The sequence below is a fragment of the Ostrea edulis genome, chromosome 5, assembly GCF_947568905.1.
Source record: "Ostrea edulis chromosome 5, xbOstEdul1.1, whole genome shotgun sequence".
NCBI classification, from domain to species: domain Eukaryota; kingdom Metazoa; phylum Mollusca; class Bivalvia; order Ostreida; family Ostreidae; genus Ostrea; species Ostrea edulis.
This window is the reverse complement of record NC_079168.1, coordinates 27812648-27833084: the sequence shown is the minus strand read 5'-3', so window position 1 is coordinate 27833084 and position 20437 is coordinate 27812648. Positions and strand designations below refer to the sequence as shown.

At 35.4% G+C, this 20437-nt stretch overlaps 1 protein-coding gene across 1 annotated transcript; it reads right to left on the bottom strand.

Annotated features, from left to right (window-relative positions):
- Positions 1-9376: 9376 nt before the first annotated feature.
- On the bottom strand, positions 9377-20221 carry LOC125652067 (keratinocyte-associated protein 2-like). The gene is made up of 5 exons (XM_048880989.2): positions 20148-20221; positions 13140-13294; positions 11263-11326; positions 11106-11172; positions 9377-9576 (listed from the first exon to the last, which is right to left on the bottom strand). Exons 1-5 carry the CDS (start codon positions 20149-20151, stop codon positions 9462-9464), a joined length of 405 nt encoding a protein of 134 aa, XP_048736946.1. The 5' UTR covers positions 20152-20221; the 3' UTR covers positions 9377-9461.
- Positions 20222-20437: the final 216 nt, after the last annotated feature.

The following is a 20437-nucleotide window of genomic DNA, read 5'->3' as shown; positions in this document are numbered from 1 at the left end:
ATAACTTTCACAATACGAAAAAAGTTCAAGAACTATAACTTTTGTGACGACATATTCATCCTGAGTTGATGGTTCATGTTTAACACATTTATCATAAGAATCCAACTTTGGTAGCACTTGCATATCATTTGTACATGTAGCAAAAAAAAAAAAATGATTAAATTTAAAGAATATTTATTGAATAAATTTATGGGATTGGGCAGCAAACTAACTTCTGCAGTTTTTTTGAATTTCTATATTTATGGTATCACAGAGTTCGGGCCCAAAACGGGCTTAGCCCCTGTGAATGCCCCTACAATGCATTGTTGTTTGGGATTAGTAATGGTAGGGAGGCACACCTCAGGGACAGAATAAAATCCACGTATTTTACATCTAATGTTACCTACCACAATAATATCTAGCAAGAACACTAATCGCCGTATCTCTAAGCAATGTCTTATCCTGCTCTAGGATTCATAGTAAATCTCCTCCCTACTTTCCATCCAGAAATACGATAGAAACAAGTCAACTGAAAAATCGCATTCTTTCCCCAAAATATACCGTAGAAAATCAAAAACTATTCACACTACACAGAAACAGATACCACTATTTGAAAAGCACCAATTCCCTGATAGAAATGCTGTAAAATTAAACATTCCACAAATTAAAAAGTTTATATCAACTTCTGATTTATGTACAAAAACTGCCCGTGTGGCTGATACTATTATTTCACTTACTGGTTTGTTATGTTCCTTTAAAGAGATATTTTGTTCCTAATGGTACTGTGTGAAAACACTGAGGAAAAGATCAGGCATTATTCTCCTTAAATCTTATTGATAAAAAGGTATGTTTTTCACACGAGTTTGTAGTTCATTCCGATAAAAAGCCCTAAAGGATAATACATTGCATGTACAATGCATATCATTGCAAAATACGGTCATTTCTCCCAATGAAAGGTGAAGATAACGAACAGTGATCAATCTCATAACTCCTACAAGCAATACAAAATAGAAAGTTGGACAAAATGCACGGACCCCTGGGCACACCAGAGGTGGGATCAGGTGCCTATAAACTAGGAGGAGTAAGCATCCCCTGTCGACCGGCCACACCCGCCGTGAGCCCTATATCCTGTTAAGGTAAACGGAGTTATCCGCAGTCAAAATCAGTGTACCAAGAACGGCTTAACAATCGGTATGAAACACGTCAGACAGCATTTGACCCAATGATAGGTTGTATTGACGAAATAGATCGTTATAACGACCATAGAATTTTCGAAATGCTGACTTCAGTCGAGACTGTTGAAAGCCCTGTACCATCAACTTGTTTGTCAGTAGCTTACCTCGATTTAGATACTGACTATACGCAGAACAAGCTCTTGCATATCGAATCAGTTGAGATATATAAAAACCATATGCAGGTGATAATGGAATATTGTTACTTAAATATTGGAGGTTGACGATGGAGAAGCTGAAATCATCCCGTTTGTCATACAGTTGAGTTGTCAGTTTGCAGTTAATGTCTACTTTTGATAAAATATCTAAGTACGAAACAGAAGTGGACGATTCTGTGGTGTCCTTTACTTCGAGCTCACAGGGATATATCAAATCGACGTATGAATGAAAGTCATTATTGTTAATAGACAAAACGTCATCGAAATGTCGAATTGAAGGCCACAGCGAGAGATTTATTCTTCTCACGTAGAAGTTTTTGAATAAATTCTGCTTCATATGAATATAGAAATAGGCCAGCTAACAAACGAGCACAATTCGTGCCCATGGGAATTCCAACAGACTGTTGGAAGACCTGATCACCAAAGACCACGAAGATATTTGTCAATGAGGAACTCTAGCATATTTTTTATTTCAACTTCAGAGTACTTGTGCGGGGAATCAGAATGGTGTTTAACAAGGTAAGTTTTTGAATGACTGATCACTGGATATGAATATTTCCGTTTTTCATTTTTGTTGAAGAAGCAACTGTCTATGATGTCAAAAAGTCTAGTCTTTAATTTATCGCGAGGAATGGTCGTGTATAGTGTTGAAAAGTCATAGGTTTTAATGTTATTGATTTGGGGAAAATTCTGCGATTTCAAGTTTACTAAAAGTTCTTTAGAATTTTTTAGAATCCACATTTGATTAACACCACTTCTGGCATATGTAGTCGCACAGTAAGTTTGAAGTTTCTCCTTCATAGCTGTTAATATTTTCGTGAGGAGCAAAGATAGGGGCTTGGTAGAGCACTTACTGGATCCAGCAATGTATCTTTGTAAGGGTTTTTATGTAGTTTAGGAATCCAGTATAGGTACGGTAACTCATATTCATTCGACCCATTGATTGGGATATTAAATGTGTCTAAAACTGAAGCATGGTTTTGAAGAACTTCATCTTTTGAAAGGGCAGTTGGAGTATAAGCACGATTACCAAAAGTGGAATTAATGCCAAGTTCGTTGAAAATACAGTTGTAATAATGAGCCTTACAAACAAAGACAATGTTGTTACTAGCTTTGTCAGCTGGAACCAAAACATATTCCTCATGTAACCTATCTAATTCTTTTATCACTTCTGGTTTACTAAACACAGAAGGATAGATGGTACGTACTTTTGTTTTCATATGTCTAATGCGGGATTTTAATATTCCTCTTATGCTTTCAACACATTCTGACACTGTATCAAGTTCTTCTTTTTCATATTTAGCCCATTGTCTGGCATAATCTTCGACATAATTCATAATAGATATGAAGTTCTGTTGCCAATTAAAAGACCGAGGCTTTCTGTATTTAGGACCTTTTAGAATAAGTGATTTGAGGTCCTCATTTTCAACTATATCAACATCACCAGTAATGACATCTACAGCTGGACTATAGTTGAAAGAAGATGAAGAACAAGAACACGGTGGTGGATCGCGTATAACATGGTCTATATCTAGGCACTGCAAAGTATATACGAGTCATTCTTAAATAAAGGGTCGAACTTGATTGAACAACGACATCAATTGTTCATTTACAAGATATAAAATCGTTTCATACTTGAAAATTTTATTAATCATAGATATTAATGTCAAACTAACAACTCAATTCGACTTTTAGATATATCGATGACGTTTTGTCTATTAACAATGATAGTTTTCATTCATATGTCGATTTAATATATCCCTGTGAGCTCGAAATAAAGGACACCACAGAGTCGTCCACTTCTGCTTCATACTTGGATATTTTATTGAAAGTAGACATTAACGGCAAACTGACAACTCAACTGTATGACAAACGGGATGATTTCAGCTTCTCCATCGTCAACTTCCCATATTTATCTACCAATATTCGATCATCACCTGCATATGGTGTTTAAAATGTCTCTCACCTGATTCAATACACAAGAGCATGTTCTGCGTATGATCAGTTTTTAATTCGAAGCTAGCTGCTGAATAGTAAGTTGATGTTACAGGGATTTTAACAGTCTTGTTTCAAATCAGCATTTCGCAAATGCTATGGTCGTCATAACGATATAATGTACCAATGCAACCTGTTATTGGGCCAAATGCTGTCTGACTGTTAGACCGTTATTTACACACTGAATTTGACTACGGATTACTCTAGATATAGTGAAAACCACGCCTAGCGCTTCTCGGTACTTTCGGCGCTTTGATATCGTCTAGAAAATTCACCTAAAAAGAAACTTTAAATGAAATCTTTCATCCACGTTAAAAACATTCAATAAAAAAAAAGGGGGGGGGGTTGAAACCCTTGTACCCCCTCTTGATCCTGATTACGGATTCTACTTAATCACTAAAGTAAATACGTTTCTATTATACACAGCTTGCAGACATGAATTTACAATTTATGATTAATGTGTATATCGCATTGCAATTTGTATTCAAATGAATTTATAAAATGAAAAAACCAACCCACCCACCTCCACCCCACCCCCTAAAAAAACCACACAACAATAACCTCACCTTAAAAACAAACAAACCAAAACACAAACAAAACTCCCCCAAAACAAACAAACAAACAAACAAAACCCATACAATTATCTATCTTCTAAAACCTCTTCTTCTCTGCACCTTGAAGGTTACATGCATCCATTGTTTAAGAATGTGTACGTTTCTAAACTGGCGAGGTGAATCATTGTCGTGTAGTAGAGATCGAAGGAAGAGTACCTGACTTTGTCTAGAACTAAATCAACACAATGGACAGACAACTATTCCGAAACACAGCTACTAATTCTGCTCGCTAATCAAGTATTATAGCATGCACACCCGAAATCAGGTATAGAGAAGGAAGCCTTTATCAAGCTTTGTGATTCCGTGAGTTTATTAAATCCAGTGTGATATTAATAAAAAGCAACAGAAATCGATAGGACATATCTCCATTGTTATTTACAACACAGCTAACAAAACTGATCAAACAATGGGAAGTGCCCAACTTTTACTTTGGTATTCTCATAATCAGGATTTTGTCAATCAGAATTAATTACCGCCAGTCTGTTCACGCGAAGTGCTGTTTGCCGTTCACATCCGCTGCTATAAGTAACAGGTATCGATTATATTGAATCTTGTCGGTTTTTAATGGATGCGCGTGAATATTTTCAAATTATATATATATATATATATATATATATATATATATATATATATATATATATATTATACATGTAAAAGATAATTTTGGATTTTTTGAAAATTAAATTTTAGAGATTTTATATTTTGAATATAATTTAATTTCATTCATATTTTGATACTTATTTTTATTCAAATACCTACGAAATGAATATCAAAGATCTTCTTACATTGCAAATATTTATTTTTTAATGAAAAATAAAAAGATGAACATTATCTTCAGAAGAAAAGAAACATTTAGGTCATTTTATTTTATGGAATATCTTTATAGAAAGTTGACCCTTCGATTGATTGAATTCGATAACATAATTATTTCAATTATTTCTTTACACATCCTTTTGTATATATGTTAAAATACTCTTGTCATCTATTTCCTCAATAAATGACCATTCTAATCCCTGACAAAGGTGTTACGATTCATTCTTATAATGGAGCAATATTGTGCCCAAACGGAGCATCACCCTATCAGCTATACATAAATGTCTTTACAGTATTACAAATGAATTGTTAAGCTGAAAAAATACCACCAACACTGACAACATGATTCACTTTTTACTTAATAAAATTTCAGTCATAATTGAAATATCCAAGATCGATGGTCCGACAGAAATAGAGAATGAACCTTCTATTTTAGCTCGAAGAATCTTAAAAGAGTTCGCTCTCATTAAATCTAGATTATAAGAAGATATCGACGAAATTCTAGTTTCAAGTTTATCGATTCATCAGAGGACAAGATTTGATGTGAAACTGTAATATTGTAAATATACAAAAGGGAAACAATTTCTCTTAGCTTAAATATGGATTTATATCCCTTTGATAAAAGTATAATTACGCATGACAATAGTTAAGGAATACAAAACGAGAGTTATACACAATACAGTGTATGCATATTTGCAATTCATTTCTTCCTGATTCTTTCATGAATGAGTTCACTGATATTCATTTTTTTTTTACGGACATTTACATCATCGGACAAGTTCTCTCAATCCCCATACCTCAAAAATAGCTGCAGAACTGTAGCTCTCTGAAAAAATATTGTGACGGAACAGATCCGTCACAATATTTTTTCAGAGAGCTACAGTTCTGCAGCTAGCTGATTAATTGGAAATATCAATAAGATATAAATTTATCAATCTGTACCTTGCACCACAAAATTTTGACATTTCCATTGTTTTTGCCTTTCCAGTGGCGGATTTAAGGCTCAACACCCCCCCCCCCTAATTTTTAAATTTAAGCAGGGGCGGATCCAGAAATTACGGTTAGGGGGTGGCGCAACTTTATGAGGCAGGGGGTCTGGGGGCCGCCTTGAGGCCCCCAGTGGGTCCAGGACGAAGCCCTGGTGGGGGCCTGGGGGGCGAAGTCCCCGGAAGCTCCTGGATTTTACAGAATTTATAGGGCTTGAAATATATCACGTATGCAGTCATTTTACTATTTTCTGTCATTTTTAATATGGTTTATTGAAGATAATTTTAAGGATTTTTTTGGGGAAAAAATGTAAGTTCTCCCAATAAAAGTGTCATTTATTTCTCCGAGAGTGGAAGAATATATTGCTTCTTTTATAGTTTACATTTTTCTAAGCCACGATTTGCCTTAAATTTGAAAAAATTTAGGAGGGGGGGGGGGGGCTCCGGCTGACCCTCCTTAAATCCGCCACTCTTTAAGTTAAATCATAGTACATGTATATTGTTTAGAAATATGTAAACCATACTGAAAAGAAAGCAATACTAGTAATTTCTTCCACTCTCGGAGAAACAAATGACAACATTGAATTACTTTTATCAGCAAAAAAAAAATAAAACTCCAAATTTGCGTCATTTTAATTAATTTCAGCTAATTAAAAATGACAGAAAATAGTAAAATTTACTACATAGGAGACATATTTCAAGCCCTATAAAATCTGTAAAATCCATTAGCTTTGAGGGGGCCCACCAAGGCTTCGTTCTGGATCCACTGGGGGCCTCAAGGCGGCCCTAGCCTCATAAAGTTGCGCCCCTAACTGCAATGCCTTGATCCGCCCCTGCTTTCATATCTCTACAATATGCAATGATAGTAGCTCTACTTCTTCGTGAATGCGTTAGTCAGACATACTACATGTATCTGCACATAAATGTACATGTAGTAGGTCTGATTTAACGACTGGGAATTACGACAGAATTGAAAATAAAATTTGAATATAAAAAATAAGATTAATTTTAAACATATATAATTTGGTTACGAACGCTTCACTCCGGGATACGTTTGATGCAGTGCTAACCCCGTGAGGATAGGTCATCAGTACCCCCTTGCGTTTTGTAAGAGGCAACTACATGGGGGCGATCCTTCGGATGAGACCACAAAATCCAAGGCCCCGTATCACAGCAGATGTGGCACAATAGAGATCCCTCCCTGGTCCATGGCCATAAGCACCGAGCATAGGCCTAAATTTGGCAGCCCTTCACCGGTAATGGTGACGTCTCGATATATGAGTGAAAGATTCTCAAGAAGGACGTTAAACAATATACAACCAACCAACCCAAGTGTTTCTGATCCGCTACACATCAAGCATTATGAGGAGCGGATCATGATTAGAAACCTTTAGTTTGGGAAGATGATACAGCATTGTATTCTGATCGTCTTCTAACGCCACCTTTCCTGTCTCCCGATTACATCTCATCTACCCCACCCCACCCCAAGATGACCATTTTATCAAGCTTTAATTTTCACTATTCATGTATCTTTGAACGGGATGGCCATTTTTCAATTCTCTTTTCCAAATGTGCTTGTCTGATGTCACTATACACCATTCTAAATCCACGACGATAAATTTTACAGAATACAGAGAGAGAGAGAGAGAGAGAGAGAGAGAGGTGTTCTACACTGGGGTGCGAAACCCAGACCATAATTAACTTCACAATTTTGATATAGGCCCCTAAAAGTAAAATAAAACCTCATCATAATTATGCATTTATTACGTCTTTGCGCTATAAGCAAAATAAAACCTTTAGAACTTTACAAATAAATGGCTTAATTCTAAGAAGTCTGACATTTGTAAAAAATCGAAGCACACCCTGGTAATTGGTAAATTTTGTAATTAAGTTTCGTGGGATAGCGTATAAATGCCCCGAGGTTTATTTTAAGTGGAGTCCATGTTTAAACTTAGAGACTCAAACTAAAAGTTCAAAAGAATGGTTTGTTATGACGACGGGGCTTCATTGTATCAGACGACCTCAGTCACTGAAATTGCAGTTTATAGCGTTTCATATCCATGATATCTCACGCTTAGCGCGCGAGTCTTACGCTTTTTGAGTCCATCTTATGCTCTCACGCGCGCGTAACAAATTCTCATGCTTTGGACCATCAACCCTAACAATAAGTTTGATATCAATATAACCAGTCATTTTTGCCATGGCCTTTGACCTCGTGACTTGATAACCAATGGGAGTTACCTTAACTCTTTAGGCGAGTCCAGAGTACCATGTTTGATGCCTGTCAAGCAAATGATTCTAAATACATGTACAATGGATAATTGAACGGGCATATTTGAAATATTCATAGCAGCTTGATCTTGAAATAAATAGGGGTCATCTACCGGTACTCCTTAGAATGTATCAAGTTATATATCTATCAAGCAAAGGGATCTCAAGATATTGTGCACACAATATTTCACTGTATCCAGTTTGACCCTTGCCCTCAATATCAATAGGGGCCATTTACTCCCTATATAAATATAAAATATTTCAAAAGTCATGAATAGTCACTGATATTTTTCAAAATATTGAGTCCAAGAGCAATAACTCTTGTTTTCATTGAAATCTTTATCATGTCCATAATGCAATAGATTTCCTTTACTTTTCAGACATTTTGTATATTTTTGTATGGAAACGGTTTCCTGAAATTGTAATGAATAATATTATATTGTTATAATCAGTTTTTGTGAAATTTTGATAATGCTGTTTCAGAAAAATGCAATTTTCTGACGATGGTATATGATTCTGTATGTGTATGCCTCGCATCTTAAAAAGTGTGATGACTTACATATTCTATATGATAATTTATTTGTTTTAACTCTAATAAATAGAAATAAATACACTTTCTAAACTTTTATTGGATAATAATGTGAGTATGGAGTTAGCTTAAATGAAACCAGTGGTTTTACATTCATCTGAAAGGGAGAAGCATGTTTGTTTAAAAAAACAACAACACATACATGAGCATTGTATGGAAAAATTCTTAAAAACTGGATTGTTTAGACATTGATAAAAATCTCAGCCCCAGACCCCCTAAATCTCACACTTGGTCTCATTGAATTGATCACCAGTTGATTTGAATGTATTTTATTGTATATAATATATACAAAAGGATCAGAAGCAACCCAATACATGTAACACACAATTGTCATTAAAAAAATAATATGTAGAGAATACAAAAATGGTAAGTGTTCTATAGATAAACAATGGAATATGATATGATCATCAGCCAAATCTTTTAGTTTCATGAATATACGTTTGAACATAAGAGAAAACACAATTATTTAATTCGGTAGAGAAGACATTATCACCCTGCAGTAGAAGATGTGTGTCAATAATGACCAAATCATTTAACCATAGCCATCTATCCATTAATCTGTATCTAGCAATTGAATATTTCTTACAAATAAAGAAAAAGTGATATACGTCTTCACGCATGCCACAGGAACATAATGGAGAATCAGCAATATTGCGTCTATAAAGATCGTAATTCAAAATACAGCTGAATACGTGCATCACGAGCCTTCCCACTAAAGTAAGAACAAAGGGCAGATAAATACATTTAAAAAAACTTTATTTCTAAATATAGATGACTGTAACAATATGTGATGACAGTGAACACTGAACATTAAATGTCAGAATCTACTTCTTCTTTTTGCTTTGTGAGGCTTTGACTGGAGTTGCAGAAACAGGTGCTGTGTACTTATTCAAAGAGATCTTGTTTATGTAGTACAGAGCCACCAGAGAGAAGAGAAAGCTGAAAACAAAACAATTTTGTAGTCATAACAAGAACCATAACTCTGATTAAGAGTTTGCTGCAGCCTGAAATATCAAAGCACAGAATGTACTCCTAGGAGTGGAACTCCAAACAGTTTAAAAGATGAAAAAAAAATGAATTACATAACGTAGCAATTCCACAGGTTTTTTTTAACATTGATTTATTTTTACTAAATGTGCACAGTTAACATTGGTTCAGTGATTATTTACTATATACACAGTGTGTTATGTAGTATGTCTTTAACCTTCGACCCCTCTAATCAGCGATGAACTCGTCCATATAATGTCTATAGCATGCAAGTTAGAATAAAGATGACCATTCTATATTGCTCATGAAAATTAAAGCTGAAGATTTTCTTATTCATCAATAGAAAAAAATATGCCTGTTTCATATGACGCCGTTTCCATGAAACAAAACGGATCTTTCTGTATAAAAATTGAGATTTGAATAATATAAGTTTTAGTGGGCGTTTTCTATCATGTTTGTTACTGTACACACCAAACACAGGTAAAGATGGAGGTGCGATGCTGCTCACTCAAAAGTCCCTTGCAATATACAGACATCAATGTGCTCTGTGCCCAATGACTTAGGAAGGTGAATTACGCTCAACTCCCAATAAACACAATTTTCTGTGGTTGTTTAAGTTTAGTTGATTTCCTTGATACAATCATGCATGAACAGGAAGAAGTGAATTTAAGGGTGAGAATTCCTCCGACACAAAATCAAGATGCCATAGATATAGCATTTTTTAAAATCTAACTAAATCTTGACCCCATGGGAACGATTCTGAAGTAAACTATATAGCTGTGGACAAATCTTATATATCGCATAACGGATATTTTATGCAGTTGTCAACTTTTTGCAAAATTTTGTGGATAGGATATATCCGCAAAAATTACAATCACAAAAACTGTATTGATACATATAAGTATAGATAGGTCGGTGGCCTAGTGGTTAGGCCGTCAGACTCTCGACCGAAAGGTCGTGGGTTCGAGTCCTGGCCGCAGCAGGGCTGACGTTGTGTCCTTGGGAAAGGCACTTTACATGAATTTCCTCACTCCACCCAAGTGTGAAAGGGGTACCTGGCTATAGACAGTGAAAGATATTGTTAGAATGTTAGTGCTCTAGCGCTTGTAATGGCAGCTTGCACTGTATGCTTCCTAGGAGGCTGAGAAAGTTCTAGATTGATATAAGGTCTGCCGGGGTAATAATGTACATTGATTATTGTAAAGCGCTTTGAGTAGCATACGCTGGATAAGGCGCTATATAAAACCAATTATTATTATTATTATAGGTATAATGAAAACGAAGAAACTGGAAACACAGAATATAATTTGCTACCATTTACGGATCAAATTGCAAAAAATTCAAACTGCAGAATTTCGTGTGATTGACAATGAAATATATTAAAATCAACTCATGAAACTGTTTAATACCACAGGTATACAATATAAAGTACAAATCCAGTATCTAATTGTATTTTATTGTAAAACACATTCAATTCTTACCAAGTGGTGACACAAACTCGATGAACCAAGGCAGAGGCAAACATGGACACAGCCAGGCAGAAAAGCACTAGGAAATAAAATTGAGAATTAAATTTTGTACATGCATTGTGATATGTCCTCAAAGTAAAAAGTAAGTGAAATATGTCTTAAAACTTACCTTCAGGGAAAAGTTTGGTTTGAAAGTTACTGCCAAATAATGTGCTTTCTAAATTACCAACTCCCTGGAAAACTATTAAGGATAAACCTCGAATTCTAGTTACAACTACTGCAATTTATCATTGTTTGATATCACAAGAAATACACATACATTGTTTCAATTATGAAACCTCTACCTCTTTATGGTGTAAAAGATATGACCAAGGTTAAAGTTTTTGATTTAAATTTAATTATTAATTATATGCCCCCCCCCCCCCCCCCCCACCCGAATCTTGATTCCAGTGTCATAAAAATGCAATATTCACATGTTTTATAATTGATGATTAAGGAACTAAACATTCTTCAACAAAGTGAATTGAAATTTTCTGTTCTTCCTGTGAGAAATGTAGCCATTACAGGGCTTGCAATTAACATATGCCCGTCAGTCTGTGACTGGTTAAAAGTCTAGCGGACTGACTGACATTTGTTTAAGTCAGTCTGATGGGACTGGTTAATTTTATTAAGCATCATTTTGGAAAATATACTTATGAAATTTATACACACATTTGGCATGCTTTGATCTGTAGATATCAGACGAATCTGATTCGTAAATAATCCCACATTTAAGTGTTACAGTATTGTCTGAGGCATATTGAGTTAAATTTCATTTTAATAACATTAACGAAATATGTTTAATTATTTCTGAATAACTGTTAGACTGGTAAATTTTTCTGCGGACTGGTTGAAATCATACCCATCAGTCCGGCTGGACTGGTGACATAAAAAGTTAGCTTCAAGCCCTGCAATACTGGTGACTGCAGTAATTTGCAAAATAAACACAAGGGTCCGGGGCCATAAAATTTTGAAAAGATCCCTATTAATCTATGTCTCAATTTTACAGAAGATATTTTTATATGTAGTAAAAAGGTGAGACCTAGGTTAAAAGTGAGTTCATCTAAATTTTACAGCCTGGACCCAGCTGCAGAAATACTTGTTGATTTTTACCTACCTGCTCACTTAAAATTAAATTAATGCTATTTACACTTTTGTGGCCAGACTAAAATACAATGACGTTTTAACACACAGGAGGAAGTACGCCTGTGGCCTCGGTGGCCTAGTGGTTCAGCTGTCAGACTTTCGACCGAAAGGTCGTGGGTTTGAGTCCTGGCCACAGCAGGGCCGACGTTGTGTCCTTGAGAAAGGCACTTTACATGAATTTCCTCACTCCACCGAAGTGTAAAAGGGGTACCTGGCTATAGACAGTGAAAGATATTGTTAGAATGTTAGTGCTCAAGCGCCTGTAACGGCAGCTTGCACTGTATGCTTCCCAGGAAGCTGAGAAAGTTCTAGATAGATATAAGGTCCGCCGGGGTAATAATGTATTGTAAAGCGCTTTGAGCAGCTGGAAAAAGCACTATATATAACCAATCATTATTATTATTATTAAAAGTGTAATTGAAACTCGACTAATCAGCACGTAACTAAATTTATTACCTTTTTGGGATAGAACAAAAAACATTTCATTTTTCAAGGGACTGACTGCTGTAGTTTTCAGTAAATGTCCTTAAGGAGGTATACTACATCATCATAATGGCTGACTTCCTTTAAAAAACGTGAATGAAAATATGAATATCAGCAATATTCGTATATTCATTTTAAATCTAATTGCCTAGCTGAGTACCTCAGTCGGTTAACATGTTGATGGCTGATCTGTAGATAGCCAGTTCGAATCCAGTAGTGCACAGGTTTTCAATATTTTTCAGATTACTTTCAATAAAAATTGCAATTTTTTTATCAGTAAATTTGAAAGTTTTCAAATTAAGAATACTAATTTACATATCCTTCACTTTTCATCAATATCAAATTTCTCTTGAGGTGTCACTCCTCCTTAAAGGATACAATAAGAATGAAGAAGAAAACGGTGCTCCCAAGAAGTCCGCCTACGATCGTCATGTACTCTGACCCTGCCAACTGTTGTTTAAACATCTGCATAGCGGCAAACGATGTCAGCGCCATGGTAAAGGACAGAACACAGGACGTACCACTGTTAACGGCTGAAACAAAACATTGTAATTAATGAAACTCCGCAATCAATGAAATATTCATTATTACATTGGTACAGCATTTCTTACATTATCATCCCTTAAGTAAAAATTGTAAGATTGACAAGAGGCCCATGGGCCACATTGCTCACCTGAGTCACCTTGGCCCATATCTGAAGACTTTCCATATATATTTGCATGTAAAACCTTAGTCTCTATTATGGCCCAAACTACCCTTTGCAAACTTGAATCTACACATGTCAGAAAGCTTTCATGTAAATGTCAACTTCTTTGGCCCAATGGTTCTTGAGAAGAAGATTTTTAAAGCTTTTTCCTATATTTGTATGTAAAACTTTTATCTCCCTTGTGGCCCCATCCTACCCCCGGGGGCCATGATTTGAACAAACTTGAGTCTGCATTATGTCAGGAAGCTTTCATGTAAATCTCAGCTTTTCTGGCTTAGTGGATCTTGAGAAGAAGATTTTTAAAGTTTTTCCCTATATATTTGTATGTAAAACTTTGATCCCCCTTGTGGCCCCATCCTACCCCACGGGGGCCATGATTTGAACAAACTTGAATCTGCACTATGTCAGAAAGTTTTCATGTAAATCTCAGCTTTTCTGGCTTAGTGGATCTTGAGAAGAAGATTTTTAAAGTTTTTCCCTATATATTTGTATGTAAAACTTTGATCCCCCCTTGTGGCCCCATCCTACCCCCGGGGGCCATGATTTGAACAAACTTGAATGTGCACTATGTCAGAAAGTTTTCATGTAAAAATCAGCTTTTCTGGCTCAGTGGTTCTTGAGAAGAAGATTTTTAAAGATTGTTCCTATACATTTGTATGTAAAACTTTGATCCCCTATTGTGGCCCCATCCTATCACCGGGGGCCATGATTTGAACAAACTTGAATCTGCATTATGTCAGGAAGCTTTCATGTAAATCTCAGCTTTTCTGGCTTAGTGGTTCTTGAGAAGATTTTTAAAGTTTTTCCCTATATATTTGTATGCAAAACTTTGATCTCCCCTTGGGGTCCCATCCTATCCCCGGGGGCCATGATTTGAACAAACTTGAATGTGCACTATGTCAGAAAGTTTTCATGTAAAAATCAGCTTTTCTGGCTCAGTGGTTCTTGAGAAGAAGATTTTTAAAGATTGTTCCTATATATTTGTATGTAAAACTTTGATCCCCCCTTGTAGCCCCATCCTACCACCGGGGGCCATGATTTGAACAAACTTGAATCTGCAATATGTCAGGAAGCTTTCAGGTAAATTTCAGCTCTTCTGGCCCAGTGAACCACTGAGAAGAAGATTTTTAAATGACCCCACCCTATTTTTGCATTTTTGTGATTATTTCCCATTTGAAAGGGACATGGCCCTTCAGTTTGGTTGAAATTGGCCCAGTGGTTCTGGAGAAGAAGTCGAAAATGTGAAAAGTTTAACAGACAGACGGACAGAAAGTCAGACCGACAGACAAAAAGCGATCAGAAAAGCTCACTTGAACCTTTGGTTCAGGTGAGCTAAAAATGATAACACTAGTATTATGTAAAATAACAGCTGTGGACCATAAAATGATAAACATATGAGTCCCCCCCCCCCCCTTACATTTTTATATAAAATCACTTTTTAAAAATCATTTTACTCTTTACATTTATCATCTAATTTACTTTAGTATTATAGCAATAATCCAAGCAACATTTTATCAATTTCTAGACAGAACATTTGTTTAACCTTAAAATTTTGTAATCATACCGTACATTGGTGGCATGAACTTTTATTTTTGTAATTCACAATTTCCTAACTTTTCCTTTAGACAACAGTTATTTCCCTTTAGAGAAATCTTGTACACAGTAAGGTGGAAACAATTTGTTTACATGCAGGAGAGGAACAAATACTCATGTCGAATTGTGCTCAGAATATACATATAAACGGGGAAACCATGTGCCTGTGCGGGTGACCACCATTCCCTCTCACTGCGGATAAAAGGGATCGAACTCGGGTGACAGCAGTGAGAAGTGAAAGCACTACCTCTGTGCTACCCGGACACTCTCAGTACTTGAGATTTCATCACCCAAATTAAGTAAGTGATAAGTATTCAGAAAGTAATTTTAAAATTACATGCAATTCTTATTAAACCACATTGATTGTAATTACTATATCTAATTAAAAGTACTTACAAATATAACATTGTTTTTAAGTATTTGCTTTAGCAAGACATTTCTTGTGACTGTATTTTGCATTTATTACATTCACATATTGAAAGTTCAAACAGAAGACACCTTTAATACATTTGATTTTATCGTCTGGATATACACGTAGATTTACCAACTTAGGCATTCGAAGTATCACTTACTGCACCAACTGGCATATTGTGCAGAATTGTGAATATTTGTCAGTTCTTTCCCCTATTTCAAACATAGGTGGCGCAAGACTCGTTTACGTCCTTGTTGACTTCCGGTGTACATAAGATTCATGAGAGTGCAAACAGGGAGCAGGGGTAGAGTTCCTGAGAAATGAAGCTTTAAAAAAAACCCAATCGGTTCATTGTCATCAAATGTGACAGCGACAACGATCATTTTAAGTTCCACGCAGCGCTGTGCGCTAGAAAAGCCAGTCTTCAGTTCAGTCCGACTTCACATATATCAGATGACGATTTTGTTGCAGAAAGTATTTACGGTGGGTTACACATTTGCTCTGTAGATCGTAATATTCTGCATTAATGTTTTATGCTGAAATTTTATCTATCCTTAGTGATACAGTCATCAATGATCTTATAATTCTATGACTCTCACCCCCCCCCCCCCCCCCCCCCCCCCCTATAGACTAGATCTAATCGAACAGGGGAAATTTGAGTCATCAATATATAAACGAAGTATGGTACAATAATATATTTAAGATGTCATTAAAAAATTAATTTTAGAGTTAACCAAGGTCGTCAAAATATGAATGAACGCGATTGCTACCCCCCCCCCCCCCCCTTCCGCCGTCACTCGCTACGACGACGCGACTGTAATAAGGGGATGGCTATAATCAGACTGTAACTGTAAGGCAGTGAATATTCCTAGGTCTTGTTTTCGTTTTTGATGACTGGATTGTAAATTAACTTCAACACTTTACTTTCATTGTTAATTTTGTTATAATTCAAAGTGTTGTAAAATATTGTTTGAATTTCAGGGAAAACGAGTCTGGATTCTTCAATACATATGACATAAATCAAAATATGTGATGAAATTGTCAAACTTTCATAACTTATCAAAGTTTGCATTATCATGGTTATTTTGTTATGTCATGTTGATCAACTGACCCATGGAAGTACAAGAGATTAAGATATTCCTGAAATTTTTAGAAATAAAGTTTGAATCATATCTACTTTTATCAAAAATTGAAAATTAAAAGCAAATTCATAAAGCTATATATTTATCCAAGTGAAGTAAATACAAATTTCACTGTCACATATACAATGTTGTGTTTATAATAAAAGCCATACATAGGCCTATTGTTCATTGTGGTTTTTATTTTAAAAAATCATTGCATTACATTAATTACATTTTTCAATATTCACTTGTAACTTCGATTTCAATCTGAAGTATGAACATTCAAATTGACCTACAAATTGAAAAGTGTGCTACATTTGTTAAGTGATGTATTTTAGTATACATTAAATCATTCATATCATGAACTGTCATGGTACATATAAGCATGATAAATCCTTATATATGAAAGTAAACACGGGTCAAATCATGTAGGCCTACATCAGTTTCCTGCAACACCATGGACAAACGTCATTTGGATACAAAAATTCCTACGCAGGATACAGTCGTGCTTTTCACACAAAGTACAACCAACTCATAGTATATCAATAATACTATATGGATAGAGACATGAATTTAGAAGTTGAAAGAAAGCTTGAACTTCTGTCTTAAACTTGCAATCCAAATTGTAATATTCAATTAAAATGTAGAAACTCGAAATTTTGAATCATTATTTTACAGCTAACATTTGGGATAGTAAAATTTATTTGACCTGCCAATTTTTATGCTCTTGCTTGCCCTATGGACTAATAAAAAAGTTAATCGCAAGGACTGTTTACTTACCGTGACATCATCACGTAAGTGGTATAAGTTAAAACACACAAATAAACTGTTAAAGTGTGAAGTTAAGGGTTATGATATATGTACTCTATATACATGTATACCTTCTCTATCATGAATTTTATTTTATAAAGAGAAGTTATACATATATATTCACTATTACTACATATTTTAACAGCTTAATAATAGAAATTCAGAGATATATGGATATATTTAATAATTGATATTCTTAATCCTCGATCGAAAGAGAGGGGCGGGGGATCCGCATCTTACTGTTTTAAACACATGCAATTCAACAACTTATAAAGAATTATGATGTATTGTATATTATATATTCAACCTATACTACTGTTTAAGCATGTAAACTTAATCACGAATTAGTTTATAGTGAAAAACGTTCAATGTGTATTGAATGTCTTTATTTAATCGATGTGGCAGAGAAAATTCGGTTGAAACTGAAACTCTCATTGTGCTCTCCTTTCCGCCCAGAGAGTCTTGCATTGCGTTTTCTAAGTTCGTCTCTAAGCGCAGCGAGGTACTACGAACCGTAATTCACTTTCGTTACTAAATATTCAACAACTTTCTAATCTAAACGTGTCCTTCCGACGCTCTCTTAAAATTGAGGTTAGAAACGCCTTGGATGTAAACGGATCGTGCACCACCTGTAATCAAGGGCGAGTAATTTGAAGCTTTATTTGCCATTACATTTCATTAATGGAAAATATTCTTGAATTTGAATCAGAAATAAATTTGTTCTGTTTTTTGGTTTGCTTCTTCATTCAATAATTTTTCACTACTATCTAGATACAACCAGCTGTACGTGCAGTGCCAATCAGAACTCTCACTTCAAAATGTCGAGTGCTTGGTCAAAAGAGCGATCATTACATATATTTACTGGGTATCATCCCACCCCTAAAATTTTCACATTGTAACTTTAAAATGGCCAAGGTATAAGTGGTCACAGGTACCAAGCTGGCTTGAAATTTTTTGACTTCAGACCTCAAACACAAAACCTGCTATAAGTGAACACTTAGTCCAACTACTGAGTACTGATCCATCGTGACTTTTACATCGTCGGAAACCCACGGTTGATTATGCTTCGAAATGAAGCGTAATCAACCATGGGTTTCCGACGATGTAAAATTGCAGTTATATGCCTAACTAGTGATGTACCGATTGTCGCCGACTTTCGATTGTCGGTCACTAAAACTGAAACGATGTGAATAATCGATTGTCATTTTCAAAATCGAAAATCGCCGACATCAGTATTTTTTTTATAATACGAATATTACTGCCACGACTTCACTAAAATTAAAAATGGCTGACGAAGCTGAATCATCCGATAAGATTGAATATTGTTTTAACGTCCCTCTTGAAATCTTTCATTCATATGGAGACGTCACCATTGCCGGTGAAGGGCTGCAAAATTTAGGCCTATGCTCGGCGCTTAAAGTATTTGAGCAGGGAGGGATCTTTATTGTGCCACACCTGCTGTGACACGGCCCAGGGCCTCGGATTTTGCCTCTTACAACAAGCAAGGGGAAATGAGGCTCTATTCTAACCCATAGGAACAACAACAGTTGAGAGATCTATCCCTATTCCAGGAAAACAAAATCGATAGTATGGGATTATTAACTTCAAATTTCAAATGATTTTAGACGTCTCCATAGTGAAAAATTCTCGAGGGAGACGTTAAACTAGATACATTCGATCAATCTTATGATTTTATTCTAATTAACTTGATTTTTAGGGTAAAAAAATACAGTAAATTTAATATATTTCTGCTATAAATTTGAAATGAATAAAATTCGATTATTTTTCGAATAATGAATCGAAAAGGTGCATCCGATTAATCCGATCATCGATTAATTTTTTTTTTCCAATTGCCCATCACTATGCCTAACTGTAACTAGATAGAATGTTAAAGTGATAATGTCCTATAACCGGGTCGGTGGTGAGGGCTTGTCCATGTCCCGAGACACAGATGAGTTAGATTATTCTAACTAAACTGTAACATGTCTTCAACATTTAACAGGTTGGGAACACTTCCCCTATAGCGAGATATTCTTGCTAAAACGCGATTATCCCTCTCTAGTGAGAGAGTAAACATTACCATAAACAGGTGTTTTAGAGTCTTTATTGAAAATAATGGCAAATTCTGTGCAAGTTCAAATGCTGTATAAGTGCGACACATACTGAACATGACGCGAATTGTTTCTATAAAATTGACAACGTAGTCAAGAAATTGCATATCAAAGTTGCTGCGTAAGAGGGAAGGACTCTGAAATCCAATGCACATTATGAATGTTTTTGTTTTGATTAATATATTTGCAGAAGTATCAGACATTTTAGCACTTTTTCTTCTTTTCACGTGACACACGAAGCGATGTACTCCACGGGTGTTTTTCTCGGTTGTACGGGATATATTTACTCTCATTAGAGAGAGATAATTTCGCGTTTTAGCGAGAATATCTCGCTATAGGGGAAGTGTTCCCAACCTGTTTATCAGACAAGGGATAAACATTGTCCGTGGTAGATGACTATGAATTTGAATTCTGTTCGTATATCCTATAATCATCTTATTATCAATACAGAAACTTGAGAAAGGGATATTTTTCCAAATGCACCCCCCCCCCCTTTCCCCAACCTATTGGCCTTAAACTCCATTACATCGTTAAACGTTGCCGTGCCTTTCAATATTGACCACATTGTCATTGAAAATATATATTGTTGTATATCATCATGCAGTGCATATTCACTATTGATAAAAACTTTACCCATGTTCGTTTATTCTGCTTGCGTGTACCAAAACCGGCCCAGATCGGAAGTTGTTAGACGAGTATAACGACCCCGATGTATTTACTGTAGAAAGAAATAAATAACCTTGATTTGCAATTTTAGAAAATATTAGAAATAAACTTTAAATGTTTTTTATTAACGCCTACCTTCTGGTCAATTTTTAAAAGTTATCATTTTTAAATAATTTTTTTAAATGCCAATATAGATATCTATATGAATTTTCATAAAAGTTGACGCATTTGACAAAGCAACGATTGAGAGGTAACTT

Excerpts from the sequence above, each read along its gene's own strand:
- LOC125652067 (XM_048880989.2), bottom strand. Across the intron at positions 11,173-11,262 it reads AACCAAACTTTTCCCTGAAG|TGCTTTTCTGCCTGGCTGTG; the intron begins GTAAGTTTTAAG and ends TTTATTTCCTAG. Across the intron at positions 9,577-11,105 it reads CGAGTTTGTGTCACCACTTG|CTTTCTCTTCTCTCTGGTGG; the intron begins GTAAGAATTGAA and ends TTTTGTTTTCAG.